This window comes from Carcharodon carcharias, chromosome 19 (genome assembly GCF_017639515.1).
Source record: "Carcharodon carcharias isolate sCarCar2 chromosome 19, sCarCar2.pri, whole genome shotgun sequence".
NCBI lineage: Eukaryota > Metazoa > Chordata > Chondrichthyes > Lamniformes > Lamnidae > Carcharodon > Carcharodon carcharias.
Genome location: NC_054485.1, coordinates 63,740,086 through 63,757,184, shown reverse-complemented (window position 1 = coordinate 63,757,184; position 17,099 = coordinate 63,740,086). Strand labels below are relative to the sequence as shown.

The following is a 17,099-nucleotide window of genomic DNA, read 5'->3' as shown; positions in this document are numbered from 1 at the left end:
GCAGAATGGGTAGACAATTGACAGATAATACAGAGAGGTGAGGTGCTACATTTTGGTAGAAGGGTTATGGAAAGGCAACATAGACTTAGTGGTACAGTTATAAAGTGCACAAATAGTGGTTTTGTAGTACAGAACTTGAATATTGCTGAAAAAAGAACCTTTCATCTTGCACTCACCAGAACACTTCGCAAGAATACCAATATAATGGGAAAACAACAGTTTATATTGTCCGTGAAGAGAATGCTGATTGGTTGGCAAGTGGCATTGCCATGGAGAATGCGCCACTGATGGTGACAGACAGTTAACTGCCAAGCATTGTTTGAAATTTAAACCAGGCAGCTTGACCCTGGTTAGTCAAGGCATTGCCCTGAGGAATGAGTCAGCAAATGGTTGTAACTCATTTTGTTTATCTAAAACAGGCACAATGTGTGTACATGTTCTTTCTGTCTGTAAAGAACAGGACCATGTGCATTAATATATGTAGCCTCCAGTACATACACACACACATGCCACAATGTGAGCCTCACTGGCAATCCTAAATTGAGGATTATTTTGCAATTGTTGTCCAATCACTGAATCACATCTAATGTTGGACACTGTTTTGAGTTTTGCAAGCAGAGGCTGGTTGGGTACAGTCTTGTACCCTGCCCGTTGTGAACAGCAGCTATTTCATATGATCTGCTAGTCTTTGGGACTTACGGTGTGTACCCAGCATCACATTGGCTCTGAAATTCATATACTACATTACTCATTTGTATGATAGGCAGAATATCTTTTTGACTTGGCAGTGGCATCCTGTTAGTGGCAAATATCACTTGTGTTGCTACTGCATACCTGGTGCTCAAATTGTTAAGATACCTTGGCCTTCCAGGGTAATCTGAGGTGGACTGGGCACTTTGAGTTTGCATGATATACAGCGTGAAATGATCTGACCAGGGTAGCCATTATCCTGCAGGAGGCCTTTGATGCCCCTATTTCACATCAAGCTTGCACGGTGAGCAAATGGCTTAGGCCCTATTTATAAGGTTGCCGATAAGACCAATCTTATAGTATGTGGAAATGTAAGAATCCTAACACATATATTGACCAATGAAGGTAGTCTTGCAGTAGACCATCACTGGTGCATCCTTCATGGCAATTCCACTTGCTAAACAATCAGCACTCTCTTCACATACAGTATAAATTGTTGTTTTCCCCTTATATTGGTATTCTTGCGGTGTCCTGATGAGTGCAAGATGAAAAGCTTCAACATGTCTCTTTTTTCAGCAATTCTCAAGTTGTAAAGTTGCACAGAGACTGAGGGACATGGGCTTCATTTGCATAAATCTTTGAAGGTGGCAGGACACACTGACAGAGCAATTAGCAAAGCATATGGGGTCTTGGGTTTCATAAATAGAGGCATTGAGTACAAAAGCAGGGAAGTAATGCTGAACATTTATAAAGCTCTGGTTAGGCCCCAACTAGAGCATTGTGTCCAGTCCTGCTCACCAATCTTTAGGACAGGTGTGAGGGTCCTTAAGTGGGCACAAGGACATTTACCAGATTGGTTGCAAAGGATGAGGGAATATATCTACAAGGTTAGGTTAGAAACACTGGAATGTTCTCTTTAGAGCAAAAGGGGTGACATTTGTTAGAGATGTACAGGATTACGACAGATTTAGTTTCAGACGAGAACAAGCTGATCCTATTAGTTGATGGAATAAGGACTTTGAGATCACAGTTTTAAGGTGTTGCACACATGATAAAGAGGCAATGTGAGGAACAACTTTATTACGCAGTGAGTGGTAATGACCTTGAATTCATTGTCTAGAGGCTATCAATGATTTCAAAAAGGGAATTAGATAGGCAGTTGAGGAAAACAAAGATAAAAGCAAAAATCTGTGGATGCTGGAAATCCCAAACAAAAGCAAAAACACCTGGAAAATCTCAGTAGGTCTGGCAGCATCTGCGGAGAGGAACACAGTTAATGTTTCGAGTCTGAATGATGCTTCAACAGAGGTAAGTAAAAATAGAAGAGAGATGAAATATAAACTGGTTTAAGGGGGGTGGGGCGGTGGGGTGGGACAAGTAGAGCTGGATAGAGGGCCAGTGATAGGTGGAGATAACCAAAAGATGTCACAAACAAAAGGACAAAGAGGTGTTGAAGTTGGTGATATTATCTAAGGAATGCGCTAATTAAGGGTAGAAATCAGGACAAACAAGGTACAGATAGCCCTAGTGGGGGTGGGGTGGGGTGAAGGAATCAAAAAAGGCTAAAAGGTAGAGATAAAATAATGGATGGAAATACATTTTAAAATAATGGAAATAGGTGGGAAAAGAAAAATCTATTTAAATTATTGGAAAAAAAAGGGGGGGATAGGAAAGGGGGTGGGGATGGAGGAGAGAATTCATGATCTAAAATTGTTGAACTCAATATTCAGTCCAGAAGGCTGTAAAGTGTCTAGTCAGAAGATGAGGTGCTGTTCCTCCAGTTTGCGTTGAGCTTCACTGGAACAATGCAGCAAGCCAAGGACAGACATGTGGGCATGAGAGCAGGGTGGAGTGTTGAAATGGCAAGAGACAGGGGGGTCTGGGTAATGTTTGCGGACAAACCGAAGGTGTTCTACAAAGCAGTCACCCAGTCTGCATTTAGTCTCTCCAATGTAGAGGAAACTGCATTAGGAGCAACGAATGCAATAGACTAAATTGAGGGAAGTGCAAGTGAAATGCTGCTTCACTTGAAAGAAGTGTTTGGGCCCTTGGACGGTGAGGAGAGGGGATGTAAAGGGGCAGGTGTTGCACCTTCTGCGGTTGCATGGGAAGGTGCCGTGGGAGGGGGTTGAGGTGTAGGGGGTGATGGAGGAGTGGACCAGGGTGTCCCGGAGGGAACAATCCCTGCGGAATGCTGCCAGGGGGTGTGAAGGGAAGATGTGTTTGGTGGTTGCATCATGCTGGTGTTGGTGGAAATGGTGGAGGCTGGTGGGGTGATAAGTGAGGACAAGGGGGACCCTATCATATTTCTGGGAGGAAGAGGAAGGTGTGAGGGCGGATGCGCGGGAGATGGGCCGGACATGGTTGAGGGCCCTGTCAGCCACCGTGGGTGGAAATCTCTTGGCAGACCAATCATGTCAGCCTGTTCCTGCCCCATGGAACTCGTTTCTTGCTATCTTGACTCCATTCTCTCTCCCCTTGTCCATTCCCTTCCCACCTACATCCGTGAGTCCTTTGACACCCTAACTCATATATCAACAATTTTCAGTTCCCTGGCCCCAACCGCCTCCTCTTCACCATGGATGTCCAATCCGTCTACACCTCCATCACCCACTGGGATGGTCTGATGGCTCTTCGCTTCTTCCTCGAACAGAGGCTCGAACAAGACCCATCCACCACTACTCTCCTCCGTCTGGCTGAACTTGTTCTCACACTGAATAATTTCTCCTTAAACTCCCCTCACTTTCTCCAAATAAAAGGTGTGGCTATGGGTCCCCACATGGGCCCCAGCTATGCCTGTCTCTTTATGGGGTATGTGGAACATTCCTTGTTCCAGTCCTACTCTGGCCCCCTCCCACAACTCTTTATCTGGTACATCGATGATTACTTTGGTACTGCTTCATACTCTCATCTGGACCTGGAAAAATTTATAACTCTTGCTTCCAATTTCGACCCCTCCATCACTTTCACATGGTCCATCCCTGACACTTCCCTTCCCTTCCTTGACCTCTCTGTCTCAATTTCTGGTGATAGACTGTCCACCAATATCCATTACAAGCCTACCAACTCCCACAGCTACCTCGACTACAGATCCTCACACCCCGCTTCCTGTAAGGACTTCATCCCGTTCTCTTAGTTTCTTCACCTCCATCGCATCTGTTCTGATGATGCCACTTTCAAAAACAGTTCCTCTGACATGTCTTCCTTCTTCCTTAACCGTGGTTTTCCACCCACGGTGGTTGACAGGGCCCTCAACCGTGTCCGGCCCATCTCTCACACATCCGCCCTCACACCTTCCTCTCCCTCCCAGAAACATGATAGAGTCACCCTTGTCCTCACTTATCACCCCACCAACCTCCGCATTCAAAGGATCATCCTCCGCCATTTCCGCCAAATCCAGCATGATGCCACCACCAAACATATCTTCCCTTCATCCCACCAGCGGCATTCTGCAGGGATCGTTCCCTCCGGGACACCCTGGTCCACTCCTCCATCACCCCCTACACATCAACCCCCTCCCATGGCACCTTCCCATGCAACCGCAGAAGGTGCAACAACTGCCCCTTTACTTCCCCTCTCCTCACCATCCAAGGGCCCAAGCACTCCTTTCGGGTGCAGCAGCATTTCACTTGCACTTCCCTCAATTTAGTCTACTGCATTCATTGCTCCCAATGCAGATTCCTCTACATTGGAGAGACCAAACACAGATTGGGTGACTGCTTTGCAGAACACCTTCAGTCTGTCTGCAAGCATTAACCAGACCTCCCTGTCGCTTGCCATTTCAACACTCCACCCTGCTCTCATGCCCATGTGTCTGTCCTTGGCTTGCTGCATTGTTCCAGTGAAGCTCAAAGCGAATTGGAGGAACAGCACCTCATCCTCCGACTAGGCACTAGCTTTCTGGACTGAATATTGAGTTCAACAATTTTAGATCATGAATTCTCTCCTCCATCCTCACTCCCTTTCTGATCCCCCCTTTTTTCCAATAATTTATATAGATTTTTCTTTTCCCACCTATTTCCATTATTTTTAAATGTTTTTCCATCCACTGTTTTATCTCTACCTTTTAGTCTTTTTCGATTCTTTCACCCCACTCCACCCCAATAGGGCTATCTGTACCTTGCTTGTCCTGCTTTCTACCCTTAATTAGCACATTCCTTAGATAAGACCATAAGACATAGGAGCAGAAATTAGGCAGTTTGGCCCATCGAGTCTGCTCCATCATTCAATCATGGCTGATAAGTTTCTCAAACCCATTCTCCCGCCTTCTCCCCGTAAGCTTTGATCCCCTTACCAATCAAGAACCTATCTATCTCGGTCTTAAATACACTCAATGACCTGGCCTCCACAGCCTTCTGTGGCAATGAATTCCATAGATTCACCAATTTCTGCCTAATGAAGTTTCTCCTTATCTCTGTTCTAAAAGGTCTTCCCTTTACTCTGAGGCTGTGCCCTTGCATCCTAGTCGCTCCTACTAATGGAAACATCTTCTTCACGTCCACTCTATCCAGGCCTTTCAGTATTCTATATGTTTCAATCAGATCCCCCTCATCCTTCTAAACTCCATCAAGTATAGACCCAGAGTCCTCAAACGTTCCTCATATGTTAAGCCTTTCATTCCTGGGATCATTCTCATGAACCTCCTCTGGACCGTCTCCAGGGCCAGCACATCCTTCCTGAATACGGGGCCCAAAATTACTCACAATATTCTAAATGTGGTCTGACCAGAGCCTTGTAAAGCCTCAGCAGCACATCCCTGCTTTTATACTCTAGTCCTTCCAAAATAAATGCCAACATTGCATTTGCCTTCCTAACTACCGACTCAACCTGCAAGTTAACCTTAAGAGAATCCCAAGTCCCTTTGCACTCGAGATTTCTGAATTCTCTCCCCATTTAGAAAATAGTCTATGCCTCTATTCTTCTTACCAAAGCGCATGACCTCATACTTGCCCAGGTTGTATTCCATCTGCCACTTCTTTGCCCTTTCTCTTAACCTGTCCAAATCCTTCTGCAACCTCCCCGCCTCCTCAATACTCCCTGTCCCTCCACCTATCTTTGTATCATCTGCAAACTTAGCCAGAATGCCCTCAGTTCCTTTATCTAGATCATTAATGTATAAAGTGAAAAGTTGTGGTCCCAACACTGACCCCTGTGGAACTCCACTAGTCACCGGCCGCCATCCTGAGAAGGACCCCCTTATCCCCACTCTCTGCCTCCTGCCAGACAGCCAATCTTCTATCCATGCTAGTACCTTGCCTCCAAAACCATGGGCTCTTATCTTACTGAGCAGCCTCCTGTGCGGCACCTAGTCAAAGGCCTTCTGGAAGTCTAAATAGATAACATCCATTGGCTTTCTTTATCTAACCTACTCGCTAACTCCTCAAAGAATTCTAACAGATATGTCAGGCATGACCTCCCCTTGATGAAACCATGCTGACTTTGCCCTATTTTGCCATGCACTTCCAAGTATTCTGAAATCTCATCCTTAATAATGGACTCTAAAATCTTACCAATGACCGAGGTCAGGCTAATCGGCCTGTAATATCCCGTCTTTTGCCTCACTCCCTTCTTAAACAGGGGGGTTACATTAGTGATTCCTAGCCCTTTCCAAACACTCTGTCCTATTTTGTGTTCTGGGGACTTTAATAGCCACTCCGGGGCTCTCCTTTCTTTTCAGTTTTTTCATAATTTTCCACGAAGTTGAATCCACCCCCCCACACGCTAACCTGCTGCTTTGTTTCCCTTTAGTCATACTTCTTGGAGTTTTACCCTTCCCTCCCCCCCACTTCAATATCACCACCTTCAACACCTCTTTGTCCTTTTGTCTGTGACATCTTTTGGTAATCTCCACCTATCACTGACCCTCTATCCAGCTCTACTTGTCCCACCCCCCCGTAAACCAGCTTATATTTCACCTCTCTCCTATTTTTACCTAGTTCTGTTGAAGGGTCATTCGGACTCAAAACATTAACTGTGTTCATCTCCGCAGATGCTGCCAGACCTGTTGAGTTTTTCCAATTATTTTTGTTTTTATTGAGGAAAACAAACCTGCAGGGCTACACAGAGTAATAGACAGAGAGTAACACACACACAGTAACAGAGAGTAACACACACACACACACACACACACACACACAGTAACAGACAGAGAGTAACACACGCACACACACAGTAACAGACAGAGAGTAACACACACACAGTAACAGACAGAGAGTAATATGCACACACACACACTCACACAAACACATTGTAACAGAGAGTAACACATACACACGCACGCACAGACACACTAACAGACAGAGTAATGCATACACATGCACACTCGCAGTAACAAAGTAATTCACACAAACAATAACAGAATAATGCACACATCCACTGAGTAACAAACAGAGTACACACGCAGCTACACACACACAGCTACACACACACACACCTAGACAAACAAATGCACCAACACATACACCTAGACACATACACACACCTAGACACACACACAGAGCTACACACACACACACCTAGACACAAACATACACACACCTAGACACACACATCTAGACCCACACCTAGACCCATATGCACGCACCCGCATGCATGCACCTTCGCACTCACCTATCTATACACACACACACCTACCTACACATACAACTACCAACACATACAAACCTGCCCACACACACACCTACCAACTTACACACACATATACAGACACCCATATCTACACACACACACACACCTATCTACACACACACAAACCCCTACCTACACACACACATACCTACCTACACACACATACCTATCTGCATAAACACCTACTTACACACACACACACCATTACCTACACACATCTAACCATTCACACCTACCTACAAACACCTCCCCCCACACACAATTTCCCACGCACACACCTACCTACACATGCACACGCACACACCCCTACCTACACACACCCCTACATACACCCCTGCCTACACACACCCCTACCTATATACACACATTTACCTACACACACACCCACCTACACACACACACACCTACCCCAACACACACACACCTACATAGAATGTTGATGGTATTAATTCCAATCAGTCAATTAATTCCAAAAGGCAGGAGTTTTGTGGTAGTTTCCAGGGTAACTCACTTTATTCTGCGTAGTGTGTAATTTGTTGGTATACGTGGGTCTCTTCCTGGGTCCCAGGTGCAATTCATTCTGAGCTTCTTCTTCAAACTTGTTACACATGTTAAATTTCTTGGTTTATCTGGAGGTACTGAAACAGACATATTGTCCAGATTGCAAATTGAAGCACTTGTGAAAATAATAGTGCTCAGAAACAGACCTGTGTAGTAGGGTCTGACACATATAGGGTTAACATAGGACTGAGTGCAGTACCACCCCACTGTGATGTAAGAAGCCAGGGTGAGTCTAGAGATTGACAGATGTGTAAAGACCCAGGATGGAGTCATCTCAATACCTGTACCCTCTACTGTTTCAACGTATAAAGTTATTTTACATCCAGTTAGGGCCATCACTTTCAGAGCCAGTGTCTGGATGCTAGTCTCACTGACAGGGCCAGTGCCTGGATGCTAGTCTCACTGTCGGGGCCAGTGTCTGGATGCTAGTCTCACTGTCAGGGCCAGTGTCTGGATGCTAGACTCACTGTCAGGGCCAGTGTCTATATGACTGCCTCTATGCCAGGACTAGTGTTTAGATGCTAGTCTCAACTTCAGGTCCAGTGCTGGGATGCTGATCTGGTTGCCAGGGCCAATGACCGGATGCTAGTCTCACTGCCAAAGCCAGTGCCTGGATGCTCGGCTCGCTGCCAGGCCCAGCATATGGATGCCAGTTTCATTGACCACGCCAGTGTCTGGATACCAGTCTCACTACCTGTGCCAGTGTCTGGATACCAACCTTGGTGCCAGTGCCTAGATGCCAGTCGCACTGCCAGGGTCAGTGCATGAAGCCAGTCGTACTGGTGGGGCCAGTGCCTGGATGCCAGTCGCACTGGTGGGACCAGTGCCTGGATGCCAGTCACACTGCCAGGGCCAGTGCCTGGATGCCAGTTGCACTGCTGGGGCCAGTGCCTGGATGCCTGCCTCACTGCCAGGGCCATTATCAGGATGCCAGTCTCACTGCTCAGACCAGCGTCTTGATGTTTTTATCTCTGCCGGGGCCAATGCCTGGATGCTCGTTTCTCTGCAAAGCCAGTGCCAGGATGCTAGTCTCATTGTCAGGGCCAGTGTCTGGATACTAACCTCTCATCCAGAGCCAGGGTCTGGATGCTATCTCAATGTCAGGCCAGCACCTGGATGTCAGTCTCGCTGTCAGGGCCAGTGTGTGGATGCTAGTCTCACTGTCAGGTCCAGTGTCTGGATGCTAGTCTCATTGTCAGTGCCAGTGTTTTGATGCTAGTCTCACTGTCTGGGCTACTGTATGGGTGGTAGTCTCACTGCCAGATCCAGTACCTGGATGCTAGTCTCCCTCCCAAGGCCAGTGTCTTGATGCCTGTATCTATGCCAGGGCCAGTGTCTGGATGATAATATCACTGCCAGTCCAGTGTCTGGACGCAAGTCTCAATGTCAGGGACAGAATCTGGATGCCTATCTAACTGCCAGGGCCAGTGACTGTGTTGTATTCTCAATGTCAGGGCCAACGTCTGGATGCCAGTCATATTGCCAGGGACAGTGCCTGGATGCTAGTCTCACTGCCAGGGCCAGTGTCTGCATGCTAGTCTCACTGCCAGGGCCGATGTCTGCATCCCTGTCTCACTCCCAAGGCAAGTGTCTGCATGCCTGTCTCTGTGCCAGGGCCAGGGTCTGGGTTCTAGTCACATGCCAGGGCCAATGACTGAATTCTAGTATTATTGTCAGGGCGAATGTTTGGATGCTAGTCACACCTCCAGGACCATTGACTGCATTCTAGTCTCATTGACAGGGCCAATGTCTGGATGCAAGTCTCACGGCCAGGCCAGCGCCTGCATGCCAGTCACACTGCCAGGGCCAGTGACTGCATTCTAGTCTAATGGTCAGAGCCAGTGGCTGCATTCTAGTCTCACTGCCAGGGCCAGTGATTGCATTCTTGTCTCATTGCCAGGTCCAGTGGCTGGATGCTAGTAGCACTGCCGGGCCTAGTGCCTGGATGCCAGTCGCACTGCCGGGGCCAGTGCCTAGATGCCAGTCGCACTGCCGGGGCCAGTGCCTGGATGCCAGTCGCACTGCCGGGGTCAGTGCCTGGATGCTTGCCTCACTGCCTGGGCCAGCGTCTTGATGTTTTTATCCACTGCCAGGGCCTGTGTCTGGATGCCTGTTTCTCTGCCAAATGCTGTGCCTGGATGCCAGTCTTACTGTAAGGGCCAGTATCAACATACCATTCTCACTGCCTGGGCCAGCATCTTGATGTTTTTATCTCTGCCAGGGCCAGTGCCTGGATGGTCGATTCTCTGCCAAAGCCAGTGCCAGGATACTGAACTCACTGTCAGGGCCAGTTTCTGAATACTAACCTCTCATCCAGAGCCAGGGTCTGGAGGCTATCTCACTGTCAGGGCAGCACCTGGATGCCAGTCTCACCGTCACGGCCAGTACCTGGATGTCAGTCACACTGCCACGACCAGTGACTGCATTCTAGTCACATTTCCAGGGCCTGTGTCTGGCTTCTATTCTTACTGCCAGGGCCAGTGAATGAATTTTAGTCTCACTTCCAGGGCCAGCGCCTGGATTCTTGTCTCACTGCCAGGGCCAATGTCTTGGTGCAAGTCTCAGCGTCAGGACCAGTAACTGCGTTCTATTCTCATTGCCAGATCCAGTATCAGTATGCCAGTCTCACTGCCGGTGCCAGTGCCCAGATGCCAGCATCACTGCCTGTGCCCATGCCCAGATGCCAGTCTCACTGATGGGGCCATGGTCTACATGCCAGTTGAACTGCCGGGGTCAGTGCCTGGATGCCAGTCACACTGCTGGGGCCAGTGAATGCATTCTAGTCTCACTGCAAGGGCCAGTGCCTGGATGTCAGTCTTACTGCCAGGGCCAGTGGCTGGATGCCAGTCTCACTGCCAGGGCCAGTGCCTGGATGTCAGTCTCTCTGCCAGGAGCAGTGCCTGGATGTTACTCGCTCTGCCAGGGCCAGTGTCTTTTTGCTAGTCTCACTGCCAGGGTCAGTGTCTGCATGCTGTCTCAATGTCTCGGCAAGTGTCTGAATGCCTGTCTCTGTGCCAGCACCAGCGTCTGGATTCTAGTCTCATGCCAGGGCCAGTTTCTGGATGCTAGACTCACCTCCAGGACCATTGACTGAATTCTACACTCATTGCCAGTGCCAGTACCTGGAAGCCAGTCGCACTGCTGGGGCCAGTGCCTGGATGATAGTTGCACTGCCGGGGCAGTGCCTGGATGACAGTTGCACTGCCCAGGCCAGCGTCTTGATGTTTTTATCTCTGCCAGCGCCTGTGTATGGATGCCCGTTTCTCTGCCAAATGCAGTTCCAGGATGCTAGTCTCGCTGTCAGGGCCAATGTATGGAAACTAATCTCTCATCCAGAGCCAGGGTCTTGAAGCTATCTTAAAGTCAGGCCAGCTCCTGGATGCCAGTCTCACTGTCAGGGCCAGTATCAGAATGCCATTCTCACTGCCCGGGCCAGCGTCTTGATGTTTTTATCTCTGCCAGCGCCTGTGTATGGATGCCCGTTTCTCTGCCAAAGCCAGTGCCAGGATTCTAGTCTCACTGTCAGGGCCAGTGCCTGAATACTAACCTCTCATCCAGAGCCAGGGTCTGGATGCTATCTCAATGTCAGTGCAGCGCCTGGATGCCAGTCTCACTGACTGGGCCACTGTATGGGTGGTAGTCTCACTTCCAGATCCAGTACCTGGATGCTAGTGTCCCTCCCAAGGCCAGTGTCTTGATGCCTGTATCTATGCCAGGGCCAGTGTCTGGATGCTAATCTCACTGCCATGGCCAATGCCTGGATGCTAGTCTCAAAGTCAGGGCCAGTGACTGTGTTGTATTCTCAATACCAGGGCCAGTGTCTGGATTCCAGTCTCATTGCCTGTGCCAGTCTTGGTGCCAGTGCCTGTATGCCAGTCCAACTCATGGTGCCAGTGCCCGGATTCAAGTCTCACTGCCTGTGCCAGTGCCCAGATGTCATTCTCACTGCAGCTGACTGTGCCTGGATGCCAGGCTCACTGCCGGGGCCAGTGCTTGGATGCCAGTCACACTGCCGGGGCCAGTACCTGCATGACAGTCGCACTGCCAGGGTCAGTGCCTGGATTCTTGTCTCACTGCCAGGGCCAGTGTCTGGGTGCAAGTTTCAGTATCAGGACCAGTGACTGCATTCTATTCTCATTGCCAGAACCAGTAACTGTATGCCAGTCTCACTGCCAGTGCCAGTGCCCAGATGCCAGCATCACTCTCTGTCCCCGTGCTCAGATGCCAGTCTTACTGATGGGGCCAGTGTCTGCATACCAGCCACACTACTGGGGTTAGTGCCTGGATGCCAGTCACACTGGCGGTGCCAATGAAAGCATTCCAGTCTCACTGCCAGGGCCAGCGCCTGGATGCCAGTCTCACTGCCAGAGCCAGTGGCTGGATGCCAGTCTCACTGCCAGGACCAGTGCCTGGATGTTGATCTCTCTCTGCCAGGGCCAGTGTCTTTAAGCTAGTCTCACTGCCAGGGCCAGTGTCTGCATGCCAGTCTCACTGTCTAAGCAAGTGTCTGCATGGCTGTCTCTGTGCCAGGGCCAGCATCTGGATTCTTGTCTCATCCCAGGGCCAGTGACTGAATTCTAGTCTCATTATCAGGGCCTGTTTCTGGATGCTAGTCTCACTGCCAGGACCATTGATTGAATTCTAGACTCATTGCCAGTGCCAGTGCCTGGAAGCCAGTCGCACTGCCAGGGCCAGTGCCTGGATGCCAGTCTGACTGTCAGGGCCAGTGACTGCATTCTAGTCTAATAGTCAGGGCCAGTGACAGCATTCTAGTCTCATTGCCAGGCCCAATGCCTGGATGCCAGTCTTACTGCCAGGGTCAGTGACTGCATTCCAATGTAATTGTCAGGGCCAGTGGCTGCATTCTTAGTCTCACTGTCAGGGCCAGTGACTGCATTCTAGTCTTATTGCCAGGGCCAGCACTTGGATACCAGTCACTGTGAGGCAAGGCCAGTGTCTGGACGCCAGTCACACTACCAGGGCCAGTGCCTGCATTCTAGTCTCATTGTCAGGGCCAGTGAATGCATTTTATACTCACTGTCAGGGCTAGTGACTGCATTCTAGTCTTACTGCCAAAGCCAGTGCCAGGATACTGGTCTCACTGTCAGGGCCAGCTTCTGAATACTAACCTCTCATCCAGAGCCAGGGTCTGAATGCTATCTCACTATCAGGGCAGCACCTGGATGCCAGTCTCGCCATCACGGCCAGTACCTGGATGTCAGTCACACTGCCAGGACCAGTGACTGCATTCTAGTCACATTTCCAGGGCCTGTGTCTGGCTTCTATTCTTACTGCCAGGGCCAGCGCCTGGATTCTTGTCTCACTGACAGGGCCAATGTCTTGGTGCAAGTCTCAGTGTCAGGACCAGTAACTGCATTCTATTCTCATTGCCAGATCCAGTACCAGTATGCCAGTCTCACTGCTGGTGCCAGTGCCCAGATGCCAGCATCACTGCCTGTGTCCATGCCCAGATGCCAGTCTCACTGATGGGGCCAGTGTCTACATGCCAGTCGAACTGCTGGGGTCAGTGCTTGGATGCCAGTCACACTGTTGGGGCCAGTGAATGCATTCTAGTCTCTCTGCAAGGGCCAGTGCCTGGATGTCAGTCTCACTTCCAGGGCCAGTGACTGGATGCCAGTCTCACTGCCAGGGCCAGTGCCTGGATGTCAGTCTCTCTGCCAGGAGCAGTGCCTGGATTTTAGTCTCTCCGCCAGGGCCAGTGTCTTTATGCTAGTCTCACTGCCAGGGTCAGTGTCTACATGCCTGTCTCACTGTCTAGGCAAGTGTCTGCATGCCTGTCTCTGTGCCAGGGGCAGTGTCTGGATTCTAGTCTCATGCCAGAGCCAGTGACTGAATTCTAATCTCATTGTCAGGGCCAGTTTCTGGATGTTAGTATCACTGCCAGGACTGTTGACTGAATTCTAGACTCATTGCCAGTGCCAGTGCCTGGAAGCCAGTCACACTGCTGGGTCCAGTGCCTGGATGACAGTTGCACTGCCGGGGCAGTGCCTGGATATCAGTTGCACTGCCTGGGCCAGTGTCTTGATGTTTTTATCTCTGCTAGCGCCTGTGTATGGATGCCCATTTCTCTGCCAAATGCACTTCCAGGATGCTAGTCTCGCTGTCAGGGCCAGTGTATGGAAACTAATCTCTCATCCAGAGCCAGGGTCTTGAAGCTATCTCAATATCAGGGCAGCGCCTGGATGCCAGTCTCACTGTCAGGGCCAAAGTATGGATGCTAGTCTTACTGTCAGGTCCAGTGTCTGGATGCTAGTCTCATTGTCAGTGCCAGTGTCTGGATGCTAGTCTCACTGACTGGGCCACTGTATGGGTCGTAGTCTCACTGCCACATCCAGTGCCTGGATGCTAGTCTCCCTCCCAAGGCCAGTGTCTTGATGCCTGTATCTATGCCAGGACCAGTGTCTGGATGCTAATCTCACTGCCATGGCCAATGCCTGGATGCTAGTCTCAAAGTCAGGGCCAGTGACTGTGTTGTATTCTCAATGTCAGGGCCAGTGTCAGGATGCCAGTCTCAATACCAGGGCCAGTGTCTGGATTCCAGTCTCATTGCCTGTGCAGTCTCGGTGCCAGTGCCTGTATGCCAGTCTCACTCATGGTGCCAGTGCCCGTATTCAAGTCTCACTGCCTGTGTCAGTGCCCAGATGCCATTCCCACTGCAGCTGACTGTGCCTGGATGCCAAACTCACTGACGGGGCCAGTATATGGATGCCAGTTACACTGCAGAGGTCAGTGCATGGATGCCAGTCGCACTGCCAGGGTCAGTGCCTGGATTCTTGTCTCACTGCCAGGGCCAGTGTCTGGGTGCAAGTCTCAGTATCAGGACACGTGACTGCATTCTATTCTCATTGCCAGATCCAGTAACTGTATGCTAGTCTCACTGCTAGTGCCAGTGCCCAGATGCCAGCATCACAGTCTGTGCCCGTGCCCTGATGCCAGTCTCACTGATGGGGCCAGTATCTGCATACCAGCCACACTGCCGGGGTCAGTGCCTGGATGCCGGTCACACTGCCGGGGCCAGTGAAAGCATTCCAGTCTCACAGCCAGGGCCAGTGCCTGGATGCCAGTCTCACTGCCAGGGCCAGTGGATGGATGCCAGTCTCACTGTCAGGACCAGTGCCTGGATGTAAATCTCTCTGCCAGGGCCAGTGTCTTTATGCTAGTCTCACTGCCAGGACCGTTGACTGAATTCTAGACTCATTGCCTGTGCCAGTGCCTGGAAGCCAGTCGCACTGCCAGGGCCAGTGCCTGGATGCCAGTCACACTGCAGTGGTCAGTACCTGCATGACAGTCGCACTGCCGGGGCCAGTGCCTGGATGCGTCACACTGCCTGGGCCAGTGCCTGGATGCCACTCGCACTGGCAGGGCCGTGCCTGAATGACAGTTGCACTGCCGGGGCCAGTGCCTGAATACCAGTCTGACTGTCAGTGCCAGTGACTGCATTCTAGTCTAATAGTCAGGGCCAGTGACAGCATTCTAGTCTAATTGCCAGGCCCAATGCCTGGATGCCAGTCTCACTGCCAGGGTCAGTGACTGCATTCCAATGTAATTATCAGGGCCAGTGGGTGCATTCTTAGTCTCACTGTCAGGGCCAGTGACTGCATTCTAGTCTTATTGCCAGGGCCAGCACTTGGATACCAGTCACTGTGAGGCAAGGCCAGTGTCTGGAAGCCAATCACACTACCAGGGCCAGTGCCTGCATTCTAGTCTCATTGTCAGGGCCAGTGAATGCATTTTATACTCACTGTCAGGGCTAGTGACTGCATTCTAGTCTCACTGCCAGCGCCAGTGCCTGGGTGCAAGTCACACTGCCAGGGCCGGTGCCTGGATGCCAGTCACACTACCAGACAAGTGCATGGATGCCTGCCGCACTGCTGTGGCCAGTGTTGGGATGCCAGTCTCTCTGGCCGGGACAGTGACTGCATTCTAGTCTAATTGTCAGGGCCAGTGACTGCATTCTAGTCTAATTGTCAGGGCCAGTGGCTGCATTCTAGTTTCATTGCCAGGGCCAGTGCCTGGATGCCAGTCACACTTCCAGGGCCAGTGCCTGGATGCCAGTCAAAATGCCAGGCCAGTGCCTGGATGCGGGTTGCAATGCCAGGGCCCATGACTGCATTCTAGTCACATTTCCAGGGCCCGTGCCTGGCCTCTATTCTTACTGTCAGGGCCAGTGCATGAATTCTAGTCTCATGGCTAGCGTCAGTGCCTGGATTCTTGTCTCACTGCCAGGGCCAGTGTCTGGGTGCAAATCTCAGTGTCAGGACCAATGACAGCATTCTAGTCTCATTGCCAGATCCAGCACCTGTATTCCAATCTCACTGCCAGTGCCAGTGCGCAGATGCCAGCATCAGTGCCTGTGCCAGTGCCCAGATGTCAGTCTCACTGGCAGGGCCAGTGTCTGTGTGCCAGTCCAACTGCCAGGGTCAGTGCCTGGATGCCAGTCACATTGCCGGGGCCAGTGAGTACATTCCAGTCTCACTGCCAGGGCCTGTGCTTGGGTGCCAATTCACTGTCCGGGCCGGTGGCTGTTTGGCAGTCACACTGCCAGACCGGGCCAGTGCCTGTACACCAGTCACACTGCCAGGGCCAATGACTGCATTCTAATCTCATTGCCAGGGCCAGTGGCTGGATGCCAGTCACACTGCTAGGCCAGGCCAGTGTCTGGATGCCAGTCACACTTCCATGGCCAGTGACCGCATTCTAGACTCATTGTCAGGGCCAGTGGCTGCATTCTAGTCTCACTGCCAGGGCCGTTGTCTGCATACCAGTCTCCCTGCTGTTGCCAGTGTCTGGATGCCAATGTCTGTGCCAGGACCTGTGTCTGGCTTTAATTCTCATTGCCAAGGCCAGTGAATGAATTTTAGTCTCACTGCCTGGGCCAATGTCTGGATTATAGTCTCACTGCCAGGGACAGCGCCTGGATTATAGTCTCACTGCCAGGGCCAGTGTCTCGGTCCAAATCTCAGTGTCAGGTCCACTGTATGGATGAAGGTTTCAGTGATAGATCCAGTGCCCAGGTGCCAGTCTCACTGACGGGGCCAGTGTCTGCATGCCAGTCGAACTGCCGTGGTCAGTGCCTGGATGCCACTCTCACTGCCAGGGCCAGTGCCTGGATGCCAGTCACATTGCTGAGGCCAGTGAATGTATTCCAGTATCACTGCCAGGGCCAGTGTCAGCATGCTAGTCTCACTGCCAGGGCCAGT

General features: G+C 50.6%; 1 protein-coding gene across 1 annotated transcript in view; it reads right to left on the bottom strand.

Moving 5' to 3' along the window:
* The window catches only part of LOC121291982 (granulocyte colony-stimulating factor receptor-like), a 273,059-nt gene that overhangs the window by 219,165 nt on the left and 36,795 nt on the right, over nucleotides 1-17,099 (bottom strand). The window contains exon 4 of the mRNA XM_041213693.1: nucleotides 7,829-7,955. Coding sequence (XP_041069627.1) covers nucleotides 7,829-7,955 — 127 coding nt within the window. The remainder of the gene's footprint in view (nucleotides 1-7,828; nucleotides 7,956-17,099) is intronic.